The sequence below is a fragment of the Cervus canadensis genome, chromosome 13 (assembly GCF_019320065.1).
Source record: "Cervus canadensis isolate Bull #8, Minnesota chromosome 13, ASM1932006v1, whole genome shotgun sequence".
Taxonomy (NCBI): Eukaryota; Metazoa; Chordata; class Mammalia; order Artiodactyla; family Cervidae; genus Cervus; species Cervus canadensis.
Genome location: NC_057398.1, coordinates 15,923,118 through 15,941,059, shown reverse-complemented (window position 1 = coordinate 15,941,059; position 17,942 = coordinate 15,923,118). Strand labels below are relative to the sequence as shown.

Sequence of the window (17,942 nt, the reverse complement as noted above, 5' to 3'; positions counted from 1 at the left end):
TAATTCCTCCTCCATCCTGACTCTGCCACTTCCTAACTGAAGAACCTCTGGCAAGTTGTTTAAACCCATCCATTCTTCCATTTCCTCCTCTGTAAACAGGGGTAAGTAATACTGGACCTGAGCTCACTTATCAAAATGATTACATGTCATACAGGTGGCACTTAGAAAAGCCCAAGCACACAGTAGGCATTTCAAGGTGTTAGCTATTCTTATGTCATTTCTTTGTGTTTCTCTACACCAAGGTCTCAGGAAAAGGAATATCATGATTGATTCCTTCTTTTCCTTCCTAAGGAAGCCCTGAGGGGAGAAGCGGCCCTTCTTCATGAGGCTCTTCTCACAAGCCCTGGTGAGGGGAGGCACCACCATGTACAGAAGCGCTCTCATCATACACTTCAGTTTCAGCACAGTTTTGCTCCAGTCTTGGCCTGGCTGCTTCCCATTCTCTATGCACATGGTGGTCTTGGGAATGTCAGGCCCCAAGGAACCATTTGTAAGAATTCAAACACTCTTCTGGACACCTAGATTTTAAAAGGCATCTGTGCCTTGGGCTCTGAGATCTCCCCAGAGGCTGGCTCAGGGCCTTTCCAATGCACACAGTGTCCTGACCTTCCAGCAAACTAGATCCCCAAGTGCCTCCCCACACAGTTTATGGGGAGGCTTCTTGAAAAAGTGGTCTACACCTGTGGTTTCCAAATGCCAATCCCAACTTCACGAGGATCACCCAGAAAGCAGCTCCCCAGAGACCCAACTCCCAGAAATTCTGATTCAGTGGGAATGAATGGGACACTGAAATTTGTGTTGCCATGTAAGTTTTCACAGTAATTTTATTATACAGCCATGATTGGAACCAAAATCTTCCCCTCTTCCCTCATTGGCCATTGCCATTGGGTTTCTGCTCTCACCTCATAGTTGATGCTACTGTTTCAAGGATCTGCATAATCACCTTCCAGGGAAGAAGTCCAGTGGGCCTTTTAAAATCCTGGGCTCACTTGATTTTTTGGAAACATACGACACAGATGACAAATGACAGTGTTCTCTCTCTCTGTACCCTCTGTTGCCTTTGTTCCAGGGCCACCAATGCTGGTGGTCTCTGCTCCTTGGTCCTCTTTCATTTTTTTTGTGTTACTTTTTAAATTGGAGTATAGTTGATTCACATTGTTGTGTTAGCTTCAGGTACACAGTAAAATGATTCAGTCATACATGTGTGTGTTAGTCACTCAGTCATGTCTGACTCTTTGTGACGCCATGGACCGTAACCTGCCAGGCTACTCTGTCCTTGGAATTTTCCAGGCAAGAATACATATATATCTATACATTCTTTTTCAGGTTCTTTTCCTTTGTAGGCTCTTACAAAATATTGAGTAGAGTTCCCTGTGCTATACTGTAGGTCTCTGTTGGTTATCTATTTTATATATAGTAGTGTGTATATACATTAATATAGATACACACTACCATATATAGTAGTATAATATATTAATCCCAAAATTCTAATTTACCCCTCAGCCTTCCTTTAAATGTTAATATGTTTTAAATGTTCCCATAGCCTTCTTCGCTTCTTACTGACTTTCCCTTACTGACACACCCTTAAACTTTAATTTACACTTAGGTGCTCATGGCTTTCAGTTTTATTATACTTCCAGACCTCTGTATTCCATATGTCTTATCCTTCCACTGGATATTTCCACTTGAGGAAACTGTTAACTGGCCCTTAGTATCCAGTCTCTCTTTCTTCTGCTTAGTAATAGAACCTCCCAAGTTTTAGCTGGACATATGGCTGCCAAGCCTCAAATTCTACTCCCAGCCTGTCTGGAGGCCAGGCATGGCCATGTGACTGATGCTGAGCCAGTGGGATGAAAGGGAAGTGATGTGTGAAACTTTGGGTCATCTTCTAAAGGCAAAGCTCTTTGCCCTTCCCCACTGGCTGAGAAGTCATTGCAGCAGCCATGGACTCAGAGAGGGAGGCTTCATGTTGAAGAGAACAGAGATTCAATCTGTTTTGACACTGAATAACATTTCTCACTTAAAATTCTATTTAGTATTTTTTGTTACGGCAGTTAACCTAAACCCTTACTAATTCTGTGGGTACCTCAAAGTGGAAGTGGAAGTGTTAGTTGCTCAGTCATGTCTGACTCTTTGCGACCCCATGGGCTGTGGCCTGTCAGGCTCCTCTGTCTATGGAATTCTCGAGGCAAGAATACTAGAGCAGGTTGCCATTTCCCCCCCCAGGAGACTTCCTCATCTCAAACTAAAAACAACCTCTTCCCCCCTCAAGTCACCTAAAACTAACTAACAGCCTGTACCCCTTTTAAAAATCAAGGACTAGTGACAAATAAATGAGGTCTAAAAAAAAAGCTGCATATTGGGGTAGCCGGTGTTGGCCAACCTAACAGTCAGCCTGGACTAAGGAGAGCTGTATGGGAACTTATAAGCCAGTTTGACCAAGGTCTCTCTGGTCGTTTGTCAAACGTACCTGCTCTTGGTTGAGCTGACGACAGACATGGGATGGTTGATGTCATCCTTCACCACCATGATGTTGTTCTATGGACAGAGCAGAGAGAGTAGGTTGCCAGTCCCTCACACTAAACTCCTTTTGTGTCCTCATGCCTCCAGCCCCCAGGCTTCTCAGAGAAAGGCCACATCACATTACTACACCAGCAGGGAGCTGGAGAACTCACTTTGTATTTGCGGAGTATTGAGGAGTGGTTCATGATTCGGTCTGTGTCGGCTGCGTCCCGGGGAACCACCACGATCCCAAAGTCCCCAACGATCACCTCCATCTGAAGAAACCGAAGAAGGGGAGAGAGAGAGAGGAAGTAGCCTTTGGTGAGACCTTGACTCCAAACCCCTACCAAGCAACTGGCTAGCAAGGTGGAGCTACCTCCTGTTGGAACCCTAAGCTTTAGTCCCAAACTTGCCTTCTCAGCCCCATCAGTTAGCTCCTTCAAGTAACAACCTGTAACTGTGTTCGTGGAATGAGTGGGAACTTCACCTGGCACGCTTTAATAAATACCTGTAGACTGAATTAATAATGCGCTCCTGCATGTCTGGGCAAGTTCTCTTCAATTCCTGAGGCTCCCGTTGAGCTCATAATGTTGAAGGGCAGCATGAAACATGGTAAGTATCCTCTTGAGTGACACAGATCCCGTTGCTCAGCAACCAGGCCCAAGCCCCTGGTTGGTTTACTGAGAGGGGCTTGAAGACTCTCTGAGCTCACCTATGTCAAAACTGCTGTGGGACTCAGGGTGGTGACAAGGGGGGAAGGGCTTGGAAAGCCCCAGTGTGTGCACAGGCGGTGATGGGGGAGGACTACTATGGGGCCACTTCTGAAATCAGCCTGATAGAAGCCTGCTGCCATCATGAGAAATGACACCTTTTCATTTAAAAGTTAACCTCCCACCCCACCCCCCATTACAGGTACAATAGAAGCTTGGGAAAGTGAGAAAAAGAAAAAAGAAAGAAAGAAATCAATCACAACCACACAATCCAGTTAACCATTGTTAAATTAACATCTTAGTATTTCTATCCAGGGTTCTCTTCTCTATGGGTGTATGTCCACAATTGGATTGAACTGCAAAATTAATCATTTTATTAAATACCTATATATATTTTTCATTTAGCATTATATTGTGAGAATTCTCTCATACAGTTAAAAATATTTGAAAGTGTGTTTTCTCCAGTTTGTGTATTTCATTGCCTGACTATACTGTGATATACCATGACATAGTAAGCCAAATTTGTATTATAGGAAATATAGAGTCACTTCTGATTTTTGCAGTTATAATAGCACTTCGTTGAAGATCTGTATACATAAATCTTTTACCATATCTCTGATTATTTCCTTAGGATAGGAAGTAGAATAATTGGATGAAAGGATATGAACTGGACATATTTCAAGCTCTTGAGACGTATTATCAAGCTGCTTTCTGGAAAGTTGTGCCAATTCTTATTTTCAAAGAGCCTGCAAATTGTAGCATTTAATAGACTTGGATCTAGTCTGGGCATATTACTGTTTAGATCTTGCCAATTAAGGATCCCAGATGGAGGGAGAAGTGGGGAGAGGCAGGTTTCTTCTAAGCATGCAGCTTATTGGGCAAGACCTGCTTTGGGGCAAAGAAACCAGGTTTTTCCTCGTAATTCTCCAGCCAAGTGCCACAAAAACAGACATTATAGAGCACTATGGCTCCTTCTTCTCTATAGAGGACTTCTTTTTTAAAAAATTTATTTATTTTTTAATTGAAGGATAATTGCTTTACAGAATTTTGTTGTTGAGGTTTTTTAGAGGATTTCTGTATCAGCAGAATTCCCCTTCTAAGCCTGATTCACTGGTTATGCACGTGTGTGCCTGCACGGTGTGCACGTGTGTGCCCTTGGCTATTTGCAGCCACCTTCACCCTACTTCTCCCATTGCTTACAACTGGAGCTAGAGCTGCAATTAAAGATTGACTGAAGGTGCCCCAGGAGGGAAGCTGTGGATGTACCATGTCTGAGCCCCCACTGGATCATGACATTTGGAAGATACAGAACATTACACAATATGCTGCCTTTATTGGTGGTAGTCAGATCAGGAAGACTAGCCCCAAGTCTTTGTCCTATGAACCAGGAATGTTAGGGAGAGGCAGGGCAGGGAGGGGAGGTGGATCTAGCACCTCCTGCCATAGCATTTAGAATATTGCACCACTACTTAGAAGGTAATCGAAGACACTGGCTCGTAAATTTGGCCAAACATCAGAATCACATGAGGAGCTTAAAAAAAACCTCAAAGCCCAGCTCATACACAGATCAATTAAATCAGAATCTCTGGAAATGGGGCCCAGGCATTAGTATTTTTTTTTTCACTCCCTAGATTTTAATATGTAACCAAGTTTAAGAACCAGTGATCTAAGTACTGAATTAAAACTCCAGGGGAATTATTACAGTAGAGAATGAGAGAGAAAAGAGAAGGGATGGAAAGAGAAGGGGAGGAGAGGGAAAAGTTAGAGAAAAGAATTCATCCGGCTGGTATACGTGGAGATTCCTCAACTGCCTTGCTATGCAGGTGTTTTGAGATATTTGGTGCCGATTGTATAACATAGGATCTGAATTCACTTTGATTCTGAGAATCTGATGGATGTTTCATGTGTGATGTATGAAATAGTGGGTCTATTTAAAGTGAGCATTCCAGGAATTTCCCTGGTGGTCCAGTGGTCAAGAATCCGCCTGCCAATGCAGGGGACACCAGTTCAGTCCCTGGTGTGGGAAGATCCCACATGCCGAGGAGCAGCTAAGCCCAAGCGCCACAACTACTGAAGCCTGCATGCCCTAGAGCCCGTGTTCTGCAATGGGAAGCCACCACAATGAGAAACCCCCATACCGCAACTAGAGAGCAGCCCCCAGCTTGTTGCTACTAGAGAAGAGCCTGCACACAGCAAGGAAGACTCACCACAGCCTAAGATAAATAAATAAAAATTTTAAAAAACTAAAAAAATAGTAAGCCTTCTAGTTTAAAGCGTGAAAACAATGGCTCAGAATGCCAGTCAGGCCTCACAGGGACGGCCCTCTGGGTGACGTGAGTACAGCTGCTGCTTTCTACTCAGAAACTGATGACCTGAGCACCTAATCAATAACCACACAGGCTGCGCAGTGGGTGGCAAGCAGATGGAGGCCTCACTGATTGAGATGGATTCCTTTTCCAGAAACAGGTGACAGATGTGCCCCCTGGGAACAGATGTGGTGGAGGAGACGGGTCTACCAGACAAGACACACAGCTTTACCACATCCCAGGAGCATCTCTGCAGACGTCTGGACCAGACTGCAGACCTTTGCTGCTCCGTTGGCCAGACCCAAGGTCACGGGCTTGATTTTCATGCTGGAAGGTGTTATGTGGCTGTGTGCTTTGGGGTGATAGGAGGTGCCGGGTGCTAGAGCTGGTGAGGTTGCCTTCATCCCATGGGTACCCATCTCCCTCCAGAGGCTTAGCTGCCCTGCGCACCCCCACCCTCACCCCTACCCCTGTCTCCTGTCTTCATGTGGCCTCCGGGATCCACCCTCTCCTGTGTCCTTCTACCTTACTGGTTGCTCTTTTGGAGTTTCTCCCTGTGCTGTTCCTTTTTTTTTTCTTCCAGCTGCTCATCATGTGCAATCTCAGTTCCCCAACCAGGGATCAGACCTGCACCCTGGGCACTGGAAATGTGGAGTCTTAACTGCTGGACCACCAGGGAAGTACCTGTGCTGTTCCTTCTTATCCCCCCGATCTCGAATGACTGGAGTCCCCCAGGCTCAGTCCTTGGACCTCTTTTCTATCTACACTTGCACTTTTAATGATTTCATTCCATTTCAAAGTTTTAAAGACATACGAAGGCTCTCAAATTTATATCTCCAGCATAGACTTCTCTCCTGAACTTCAGACTCATATATGCAGTGGCTCTTCAACATGCCCACTTAGATGAGGTGTCTCAGGAGTAATAGTCCATAAGCCCCTGAATTCTCTGATATCAGTCAGTCCCCTCCACTGCTATCCCATGCACACCAAGATTCTATTCCTTTCTCATTTCAGTAAATGTAAACTCTCTTTCTACAATTGCTCAGGCCAAAGCCTTGGTGTTACCCTTGATTCCTCTCTTTCTCTCACATCCCACATTTAGTCCATAAAGCAACTCAGTTGACTTGGTCTTCAAAAGAAATCTAAGAACCTGCTCATTCCTCATCATTTCCATCACTTCTACCTTGGTCCAAGCCTCTTCTGGTGGGTTAAACAATGGGTCCCTCAAACACCCAGGTCCTAATCCCTGGAATCTCTGAATGTTACAAGATGTGATTAAACTGAGGGTCTTGAAATTGTCCTGGATGATCTAGGTGGGCCCTTATGTAATAACAAGGGTCCTTACAAGAAGGAGGAGAGGGAGATTTACCTCAAGACAGAGAAGATGATATGAAGATGGAGCAGAGAAGATGCTACACTGTTAGCCTTGAAGATAGAAGAAGGGGCCATGGCGTGCAACAAGTGCAGCTCAAGAAGTCAGAAAAGGAAAGGAAACAGATTCTCCCTGAGGGCCTGAGGAGGGACTACGGCCCTTGACTATGACTTAGTTTTGGCCCAGTGAAACCCATTTCAGACTTCTGGCTTCCAGAAATGAAAGAAAATAAATGTGTGTAGTTTTAAGCCACCAAGTTTGTAGCCACAGAAACTGTCTGTCTCTATCAGCTCCCACTTGGATTGCTGTGATCTGTTTTTCTCTTGCCTTTTTCCAGTCTATTCCCAACAGCCAGACCAATGATGTGAAATATCAGTCAAATTATGCAGTTCCTTGGCTCAAAACCCTTCACTTAAATACCACCTTCTCACAGTGACTTCCACTGGCCACACTATTTCAACCTCCAACCCTTTGCATATAGACCCTCACCCTCCCCACACCCTCTCAGTCCCCATGTCCTAACTCTTCTTCATCTCCCCATTGCATGTGTCTCTATCTAACACCTTGTATATTTTCTTTGTTTAACCTTACTTTTGCCTCTTTCTCTCTCCCCTATGAAGGTAACTTTCATGAGGGTAGGAAATTTTGTGTTTCATTCATTGCCATGTTCTTGGGTGAAGAGGATCATACATGCGCAATATATACTGTTGAGGAAGAGGACTCCTGCAGAGTCCTCTCTAGGAGCTAGTTAGCAGATATATTCTCCCACTTTAGGATATGGAAGGCAGCCCCAGTGTACCTAATGGGAACTCTAAGAGGCTCCAGGAAGTGACTCTGAAAGTCTACTTTCAGGTCTCCATGAAAAGCATGGATAATTTTACCTCTGAACGTTCCCAAACTTCATCTGATTGGTCAGTGGAATCACCGGGGGGAACTTTACAAAGAATAACAGGCCCAGGGATTTTGATATAATGTGTCTACAATCACCCAGAGCCTCTGTCTTTACAAAGCTCCCTAATCCTCCCGAGGTACACCCACTTTGGGATTATTGTCGCTTTTAACAATATAGACAGGGCCTTCCCTGGTGGTGCAGTGGATGCAAGGGCTTCCCTGGTAGCTCAGCTGGTAAAGAATCTGCCTGCAATGCAGGAGACCTGGGTTCGATTCCTGAGTCAGGAAAAGAAAATGGCAACCCACTCCAGTATTCTTGCCTGGGAAAGCCCGTGGACAGAGGAGCTTGGCTACAGTCCATGGGGTCACAAAGAGTTGGACACAACTGAGTGACTCAGCACAGCACAATGGGTGGGAAGCCACCTGCCAATGTAGGGGACACTGGTTTGACCCCTGGTCCAGGAGGATTCCTCCTGCCTCAGGGCGGCTAAGCCCACGTACCACAACTACTGAAGCCCGCCTGCTGCAGCTACTGAATCCCACTTGCCCTACAGCCAGAGCTCCCCGACAAGAGAAGCCACTGCAATGAGGAGCCCCATGCACCTCAACCAAGAGTAGCCCCCGCTCGCCACAACTAGAGAAAGCCCTTGAGCAGCAACGAAGACTCAGTGCAACCAAAAATAAATAAATAAACACAAATTTACAAAACAATATAGGCAACTGTCTAAGCTGCTAATACCCTGGCTTGGTGTAGGATGAAGTCAAAATGAGACACCTGTGGGATGCACACTCTGGGAACTCCAGCAAAAATGAGGCCATCCCCCCACCCCATGCCTTAGAGAGATGAGGGCAGACATCTGACCCTAGGAAATAGAGAGTTTCTCAAGCTCTCCCTTCCCACAGAGCCCTGGGATGGAGCTTCTATTCCAGCTCGAGTGGCCCAACACCTCCTGTGTCTTCACGGAGACGTCTCTGCTGGTCTTGGTCTTGTGTGGGGGAGGGAAGGTGGGTGGGCAGAGGCATTCTGATTGGCAAGTCCCTCTCCTGACATGACTGCTGTGACCTCATTCTGCCACACTGCGGTGAGCAGGATTGGGGTATAGTCTTCTCCCCCGCCTGCAGCAGACAGTGGTCTCTCAGGGTAGCTCTGGCCTGTGTCCTGTCTCAGAGGTGGGGGGTCTGTGCCATTCATCCTGCTTCAACTTCCTGCTCACAGGCTCAGCTTTGATCATGTCTTTTTGTCTTCCGGGGCAAAGGCTCCCTGGGGGCTGCAGGGGTAGGGCTGGGGAGAGGAAGTGGGAGGGGGCAGACTCTGCTCCACCCCCATGTGGGGAATCTGAGGAAAGGATATGACACGTGTTGGGGCAGGAAGCAGCTTGGCCTTGGGAGGGAGAACACTCAGGGCAACTGGGCAGCAGATCTCTTGGAAGGAATGCGGAATTACCATCTTCCCTCAGGAGGCAGAATTTCCAGACCTGCCCTACTGGGTTCCATGGATACCTGGGCGGGAAGATGCCCTGTGGTCTTAGTTGGGAGCTTCCCAGCACCCCAGGGCTGAGCGTGACAGATATGGCTTCCTCTCTTGGCTCAATCACTATCTAGTGGGAGACATTAAACAAATGATGAATGATTTCAACAGTATTGCCCTGAAAGATAAGGTAGGTTACTATTAAGTGGTGCTACTCTTAAAATCTTGTAGTGGTTAATTGTCTTCTGGGTAACTGACAAAAATTTGGGCCACATCCCACTGTGGAGGCTGAACTCCTTCAACCAAGCTGTTTCCAGGTACTCTTATATTTTTTCACTCAAAAAACTTATATTGAGTGTATATGGTGAACCGGGCACTGTCCTGGTGTTGCCCAATAAGATGGACAAGTTTAGTGTGCCCACAGAACTCACCTACAGTCAGGAGAGATCATAAACAAATAAATATGTAAATAAGAAAACATCAGGTGGAGCTAAGTACAATGTTGAATGATCTTGAAAACAAAATGACCTTGAAGCCCAAACCTAAATGGCAAGAAGGAGCCAGGCATAGGAATACCTGGGAAAAGAACATTCCCAGTGAGGCCACAGCTAGTGCAAAGGCCCTGAGGTGGGAAAAACTATTCAAACAAGGAAATCAAGTGTAACTGGAGCACAGAGAGGTAGGGGAAGTACAGAAGAACCAGATCATGATAAAGATGGGATTTCATTCCAAATGCAAAGAGAAAAGAAACCATTAGAGCATTTTAAACAGAGGGCTTGACTTCCTTTAGCAGCAGAATCCAATTTACGTTGACTTGCCCAGGCAAGTTTAACTGGTAAGACCCTCTGTGGAATCATTCTGAGTTCAGAGTTCGAAATCCTGACCATTTCCCCAGACAGTCCTTCATTCTCAAGGGAGAGGAGCTGAATCTCTCGGGCTCACTTGTACTTGTTCTCCAGATGAGAATACTGAGGGATGAACAGGGGACTACCAGCAGGAAGGGGAAGCAACATTTATCAGGGTACCTGCTATGTACCAGGCACAGTACTAGGAGATTTATTTATTAATGCATTTAATCCTTACAACAACCATTTTCTGAGATGTGTGCTTCAGTTCCCACTTTATAGATGGGGAAACCAAGACTCAGGGAGATACAGTAACCAGTCCACGCTGCACAGCTAGTAAGTGAATTTGAATCCACTCTTGTCCCCTTAAAGGCTCCTTTTACCACATCATGCCTAATTTAGATTCATTAAAAAAAAATTTTATGTTGTATTGGGGTATAGACAATTAACAATGTTGTGATAGTTTTCAGGTGAACAACGAAGGGACTCAGCCATACATAAACATGGATCCATTCCCCTCCAAGTTCCCCTCCCATCCAGGCTGCCACATGACATTGAGCAGAGTTCCATGTGTTCCAGTAGGTCCTTGTTGGTTATCTATTTTAAATATAGCAGTGTGTACATGCCTGTCCCAAACTCCCTAACTATCCCCTCTCTCCATCCTTCCACTCCCCCCTCACCTCACTCTGGGCAACCATAAGCTCATTCTCAAAGTCTGTGAGTCTGTTTCTGTTTTGTAAATAAGTTCTAGATCCATTTTAAGACTCGCAGTTTAGTGACTTGAAATTTTTTGGTTTGAAAATATAATCTTTTTTTTTCTCCAGGCTTTTGGTGAGCTATGTCCTCAGTTCATTACTCCACATCGCCCCCTAGAGTATGTAATTTTGTGTACTTCTGAGTAGGTTAAACCAGATGCGCGAGCATCCAGCAGAGCCACACAGTAGGTGAGGGGCATCTGAAACATGCTCCTCCCATTTCAGGCAAGAATCCTCCACCCTTGTTCTGCACCCTGCTTCTCTCTGGAGGGAGGGCTGAGCAGAGGCTAGTGCGGGAATGCATTTTCAGGATGGCTTCCTTAGTGCAAATAAATGAATGACCCTTCCAGGGGATTTCCCAGAGGAACCCCACACCCATTTCCAATCTGCCTGGGGGTGTGGGAAGGCAAGGGATTCCAGCCTCAAGTCAAAAGCCTGAAAACCAAAGCAACAGCGCCTTTCACACGAGAAACCTATCTCCCAGGGTACGGGGTAAGCGGCCTTTCCCTGGGCTGGAAACGCGGCATCAGGCTTATCAGTGCGGGGGCCTAATCCCCGGGGTGGAAGTGTCCATCGGGCTTCCTGGCTGGGGCGGGACTGTCTGATAAAAACCATCTGAGCCTGAAAAGCCAAATGTTTGTCTTTGCTCCATTTGTCCTGGAGCCCTGGGATTTCTTCTGGAGTGGCCAGTGCCCCAGGCTCTTCCTCTGTTTATTTTCTTTGGTTGTTTTCCCATAGCTGGTGGATGTAGGAAGCAGTTAGCCCATGCCTGGTTGGCTGGAAAAATGTAGAACACAGCCAATTAGAGCCAGCCTGTGGAATGCTGGGCTTTGAGAAGTACAAAAAGAAAGAAAAAGAAAAAAATAAAATACAACCTTCCTCATTAGCCTGATGTTCCTGATCTCTAGTGCCTGATGTTCCACCTCCAGGTGTTCATTCCTTTGAGTTAAATATTGACCCTTGCTTATTTAAAATGCAAATACCATTTTCAAGTGGCAAATACATGTAATCATTAAACTGAAATGATTTTGTCTGCTTGCTGAAAAGTCAGAAGCTTCCCAGGCAAAGACCAAGATAAACCTTCTGTTTCAGCCAACGAGAACTATCTCCCAAAAGGTCTTATTCCTACCACTGGATCTTTGACAGCCTTCTCTCAACCCCCAAAGCCCCTCTCTTTGCACTCACTTAATCCAATCCTGCCCATCATTCAAAGCCCAGCTCAAGCTGCTGAAAGAAAGTGAAAGTGAAGTCACTCAGTCGTGTGGGACTCTTCGCCCCGTGAACTGTAGCCTACCAGGCTCCTCTGTCCATGGGATTTTCCAGGCAAGAGTACTGGAGTGGGTTGCCATTTCCTCTCCAGAGGATCTTCCCAACCCAGGGATCGAACCCCGGTCTCCCACATTGTAGGCAGATGCTTTACCGTCTGAGCCACCAGGGAAGTTGGGCTGCTCGGCTGCTATGAAATACATGTCATTCTTCTCACTTGTCTGTCTTACCTGCATTAGGGAACTGAACATATGCAAAGTCCTGCTCTGCTGTTAATAGCTAAGTGGTCTTGGACAAGTCCGGTTTCCCAGGCGGTGCAGTGGTAAGGAATCCGCCTACCAATGCAGGAAATGAGGGTTTGATCCCCGGGGTTGGGAAGATCCCTTGGAGGAAGAAATGGCAACCAACTCCAGCATTCTTGCCTGGGAAATCCCATGGACAGAGGAAGCTGGTGGACTGCAGTCCATGGGGTCGCAAAGAGTTGGACACCACTGAGCACATACACGCCCGCACGCTCGGACAAGTCCAGCCCAAGTGAGCCCTGGTTTCCAAATCTATAAATGGGAATCGAGATTCCACTTTCAGGAGTGTTTGGGGGTTAACTGAGATAAGCCATCAGAAACAAGAAAAGTGTTTATTATCTGTCTCCCCCACAGAAAGCAAAGTGCACATGGTCGGAAACTTGACATGTTCTGTTTTCTTTGTTCCTTCAGCCCTAGAACAGTGCCTGGCACATGACAGGTACTCAATAAATATTTTAAAACCAATGAATAAATAACAGCCAACATTTATTGACTGCTTACTAAGTTCAAGAACTCTTTTAAACTTTCTGTATGTTTCATTTCATGTACTATAATGAACTAATAGAATAAAAACTGTAAGATATTTTTAGCAAGTGCTGCAAGGACAAATAAAGTACTTACATTCATACTGGGCACTCAGTATTAGCTGAAAGATTGATGGCAGGAAAGAATGCCTGAATCAGAATTAATTTGCCAGATTGCCTTCCATTACACTATAATGGAAAAAGCAGCTGGCAGCATAAGATCACCAGACGATGGGCTTTGTTTGAGGGACGGGAAGCAGGTAAGAGTTTCCTGTCACAAATCTGTCCATGACTTGACCCTTTAGGCTTTGGCCTTGACTTCTCACAGACCCTGGTCCATGCCTGGATACCTGCTTCCCTGCTGGTGTCAGGATGTGTTTCTGCTGTGGGCTTAGTTGCTCAGTCATGTCCGACTCTGGGACTTTGTTGTCTGCAGCCCACCAGGCTCCCCTGTCCATGGGATTCTCCAGGCAAGAACACTGAAGTGGGTAGCCATTCTCTTCTCCAGGGGCTCTTCCTGACCCAGGGATCACACCTGGGACTCCTGCACTGCAGGTGGACTCTTTACCAGCTTAGCCACCAGGGAAGCCCAGCATCAGGATGCAGCACAGCAAAGATCAGGTCTCCTGGGGGAGACTGTTCTAATTAAAAGCTTGGGAATGGGATGGGCTGGAGGGACTGGGTCCCCATCTCCAAAAGCGGGTCCAGGAAACTGGATCTTGCTTTCTCTCGGGAATCAAGAATGAAAGTGCCAAGTGCCAGACCATGGAGAAACAACTCTTCTGTGTTCCATGGAAAGAAATGTGATGAATATGTATGGCATTTTCTCTCCATGGAATGTAAGGAGAAGGGGTGTGTCACTGGTCAGAGAAGGTCAGAATTCACTATGGGCGAATGGATCTTTGTGTCTATTGGGAAATGCCCAAGGGATGTGCTTGGGTTGGGGTGAGTGGTTGTGTAATTACATTTCTGGATGGAGAGCACAGGTCCAGGAATCCAAAGCAAAAGAGCAAGACTGACTCAATGGAGAGTCTGTGATTGTGCCGAGAGAGGCCTTGGCAGCCCTGTTGTGGAACAGACTGTCCCAGCTGCTTCCGACTGGGTGGGGACACTGCTGCTCCATGGCCTCTGATGAGCGTTCTTTACAGAAGGGTGGAGAGGCTCCTATGTTCCCCCTAGACCTGTTTGAACTAGTGGCTTCTCCCCTGCTTTGTTTGTGAGAATTTTGGAGATGACATGGGAGGCTGGAATGCGGAGCAAGGACCTAGGACTCTTCCAAGAAATCTGGCTCTCTTCCCCACCTTCCTGTCCCATCATTGGCAGATTCAGGGCTTCAGGCTCACGGTCACTGAGCACAGGTCTGCGGTCATCAAGTATCACTCAGGACACCGGGTGATGAAAAGAAATGTGTTCTGATAAAGGGTGGACTAAATGAATGAAACTGGGGGCAGAAGTGGGTCTCGCATATCTCATCCCTGGTAATCTCATAGTTAGGAACAGAGATCCCTAAAACCAGCTGCTTCCAGACAAACTCCGGAGGGTAGAACAGAGGCAGGAGGTAGATGGAGCATGCCCCCATCCCACCACCACCACCAGAGGAAGCAACTGGAGTTCATTTCCTGTGGACAGAAACTCTAAAACGTCAGTAGCAGTACAATCGAGAGGAGGCTGAGCCCTGCCTGGATAAGAGATAAGAGACTACACATTTCTCATTCTCAAAGTCAAGGAAACCCTTCCGACTAGAAATTTCCTTAAGAGGTCAAAAGTGGAGTGATGCCAACTATCCATGGGCCTCTTGGGTGAAATCCATCTTGGCTGAGAGATGTGCATAGACATGGGAGGCTCCTGAGATATACCAAATATAACCCCAGAACCAGAAAGATTGAGATGATTGGCCAAAGGAAATCTGTAAGAAATGTCTCATAAAAGTGATTCAAACTATCACCAGGGCGCGGCTCAGTGAATCGGCCCATGTGTCTATCCACACGTACTGTGTTCTTCTACTCCTAATAAACACTTCACTCATTACACTCCTTGCTGTCTTTGTGGGAATTCTTTTCTGCAGAGTTGAAGGGCCAGGGTCTTGTTTCAGACCACTGGTCTAGCGGCTAGGATTTGGTGCTCTCACCTCCGAGACCCGGCCTCAGTCTCTGGCCAGGAACTGAAACCCTGCTTCAAGCCACTGTAGGCTGAGGCCACCTGAGATCAGAACTTTCTATTAGAATCAGGAGGGCTCACCTGAAAGAAAAACCTTTCTTTCCTAGACGGTGAGCTCCAACCTTCCCCCAGTAAGGACAGTGGGATAAATCACTGAGTTGCTAGTTAGTGTCATGCTCCCTGTGTCCACCTTTGTCCAATCCCCACCCTATTTCTAGCAGAAACCAGAGCCTTTACGACAGGAATTTGCAGGGCAGAAAACAGAATGTTTTGAAGTCACTGGCTTTAAACACACTGATGAGATGTCCCTTGAAGTCCTGAGGAGGGAAGAGGAGATAGGGGCGCTATCGTCAGGGGAGAAAGAAGAGGTTCCGCTGCCCCCTACTCCTTCCACACTAGAAAGAAGCCAGAGATCTGTGTCGCCCACCCCCTGCCCTAAGGGCAAAGCCTCAGAAGAAGACAGGGGCAGGATCATAGGTGGGTGGGGTCCAGCACGGGGCTTCCAGACTCAGTCAGGAGTCTCATTCCCCAGGTGGGCACGGAGGGGAGGGCCACCCACCTCAAGGTCCCGATAGGGAAGATGGGTGTGGCAACCCTGATGAAGAGATGCTCATGTTCGGAGCCTCTCAGGTTCTGCTGGTCAGCAATGACTGAGACCTATTTCCCATCATCCCTGGGGGTAGTGATTTGGAGTTGAATTTTCATTTGGTATGAATAAATTACATGTGATATTTCTGGCACACCTCTGTTGTGGCCTGAGAGTCACACTCATTATGTAAGGATACAGCTCCATGTTTTTTTCTGTTTTTGGTTTTTTTTTTTGCCTCTACCTCAGATGGCATGATTCTAAGGACCCCACAGAGTCTTCGTGGGTGCTCGAGGGTGGGGAGGTTGGCACTCCAGGCTCTAGAAAATCCTCTGGAGTGAGCCCTGAGGGTCTGCTTCACCCAATCGCCCTTCTGCCCGTGCTGTGGATGGGCATCCTCAGCCCCTTCAGCCACACAGACGTGGGGTCCCCGCTTGGTCTGGATCTGCTACGCCTCTGGGAGTAGCCAGGCTGGGTGTGCTCTGATCCCCGGGGTGACGGCCAGGTGGGAAGACGATTGAATAAATGAGCGTCGACTCCGCCCTCACCCCCACAGCCCCAGGACCTCAACAGCTTTCGGTTCCTCAATTTTTCTCTTTTAACCAACACATTCCTCTTCCGGGTGGTCCCACTTCAGCATCAGGGCCCAACCAGAAGAGGAATGACCTGGGGCTCTTTTCCCTGGTCTCTACAAATCGGACCTGCCGAGGTCAGGAGCAGCCATTTCGGAGAGAAGCTAGAGGCCCTGCGGTCAGCGCAGAGGGGCTGGCTGTGCTTCAAGGGCCCCCAGTTGGGTCCGTTTCAGGCTCCAGAAAGCCCGTGTCTGCCCTTGAGAGGCACACGTTACAAGTCACATGGAGCAAGGAGGCCCCTGAGACATCCTGCTCACGTGGTGGCCCTTCAGGCTGCTGCCCTGTCACTTTATCCCTGTAAATCCGCTCCCTGGCTGCCAGGGCCTCCCCGTGGGAAGGGGCCTCAGGCTACTGCCTGGATTTGCCTGGATTCTTGAAAGAGCTTTGCTGAAATCTTGTACAGAACTTCGCCCGCATTACTTTGTCCTTTCAAAGCAGCTTGCGAAGTAGAGAGAAAAGTAAAAGTTAATTAAGCCACTTAATCCAGAATTGAAAAGAGGTTTAAAATTTCACCTGCAAGAAATCGTTCAGGCGTGGAGAGGAAAAGGCTTACACAGTATAATTCGTCTCCCCTGAAACTCTCCCTCACTGCTTGGTTATCCCACAGCGTGTTAGCATTTATGCCCTTCACCTTGAACGTCTATATGTTTATCGATGTGCCTGTTTGGGTAGATTCACTTATTAGCAGTTCTTGTATGTCACTGTGTGTCATGTGCTAGGCTGGGCACTTTACATGGACAATCTCGTTTAATTCTTCCCAAACCCTGTGAAAGGGGTACTCTTACGATGCCCATTTTTGAGATGGGAAAAACTGATGCTTGTAATATATCTCATCATGAGCTGTGCTGGAGCAGAACTAAGATCTTGAGTTTCACCCTGAAGGTTGTCTCTTGCTCTCTCTCTTCAGAGACATATATGTACATGAAAAAATTTCATAAGCTGGCATCTCGCCACCCAATACTTCGGGGCAGAGACTGTATTGGATATTGCTTTTAAAATCTCAGAATGCTACAGATAACATTCTTTAGGTTAAAAAAAAACAACGAAGGCTCAAAGGAGTTGAGTGATTTGCATGGGGTCACACAGTAAGTAATAAAAAAAATGTACTAGGTCTAGAATATCTGCCATGAGAAACCCACTTTCAAAGGTCCACGGGCTTGGAAGCTAGCATTAGGTCTGACTATCAGATGAATGAATTCATGAAAGAACAAAAATGAATGTATGTATAAAGGGTGAGGAAATTATGAATTAGCTCATTTAAGACCATCTCAGCCAGATCTGGTAACAACTTGTCCACTGAGCTTCTAAATGGTATAAGTTTCAATTCCTGGTTCCCTAAATCCCAAGTCAGTTGTCAGAAGGATCCTTCTGACCTTTTATCATTAACTTCTCCCCTCTTGACTCTTTTTCTCTTGTTAAGGAAATTCTAGGGTGGTATTTACCACTTCTTCAAAAGAACCAAAGGAAAACAAAGCACATAATAATTTCAAAAGGGCAAAGACTTTTTCTGTTTTTAAAAAGACCTCCCTCCCCCACCTTTCCCCACCAGCACACATACTCCAAGTGCTATTTAGCAAAGGTATTCTATGACTCAGATTGCTTTTTTCCCAGGGGCTTTCCAGGAGC

General features: G+C 46.7%; 1 protein-coding gene across 5 annotated transcripts in view; it reads right to left on the bottom strand.

Annotated features, from left to right (window-relative positions):
* Positions 1-17,942, bottom strand: part of NMNAT2 (nicotinamide nucleotide adenylyltransferase 2) — a 208,773-nt gene that overhangs the window by 4,437 nt on the left and 186,394 nt on the right. For all 5 annotated transcript variants that reach the window (XM_043485511.1, XM_043485514.1, XM_043485512.1 and 2 more), the window contains 2 exons: positions 2,676-2,777; positions 2,471-2,538 (listed from right to left, as the gene is read on the bottom strand). In XM_043485511.1, coding sequence (XP_043341446.1) covers positions 2,471-2,538; positions 2,676-2,777 — 170 coding nt within the window. The remainder of the gene's footprint in view (positions 1-2,470; positions 2,539-2,675; positions 2,778-17,942) is intronic.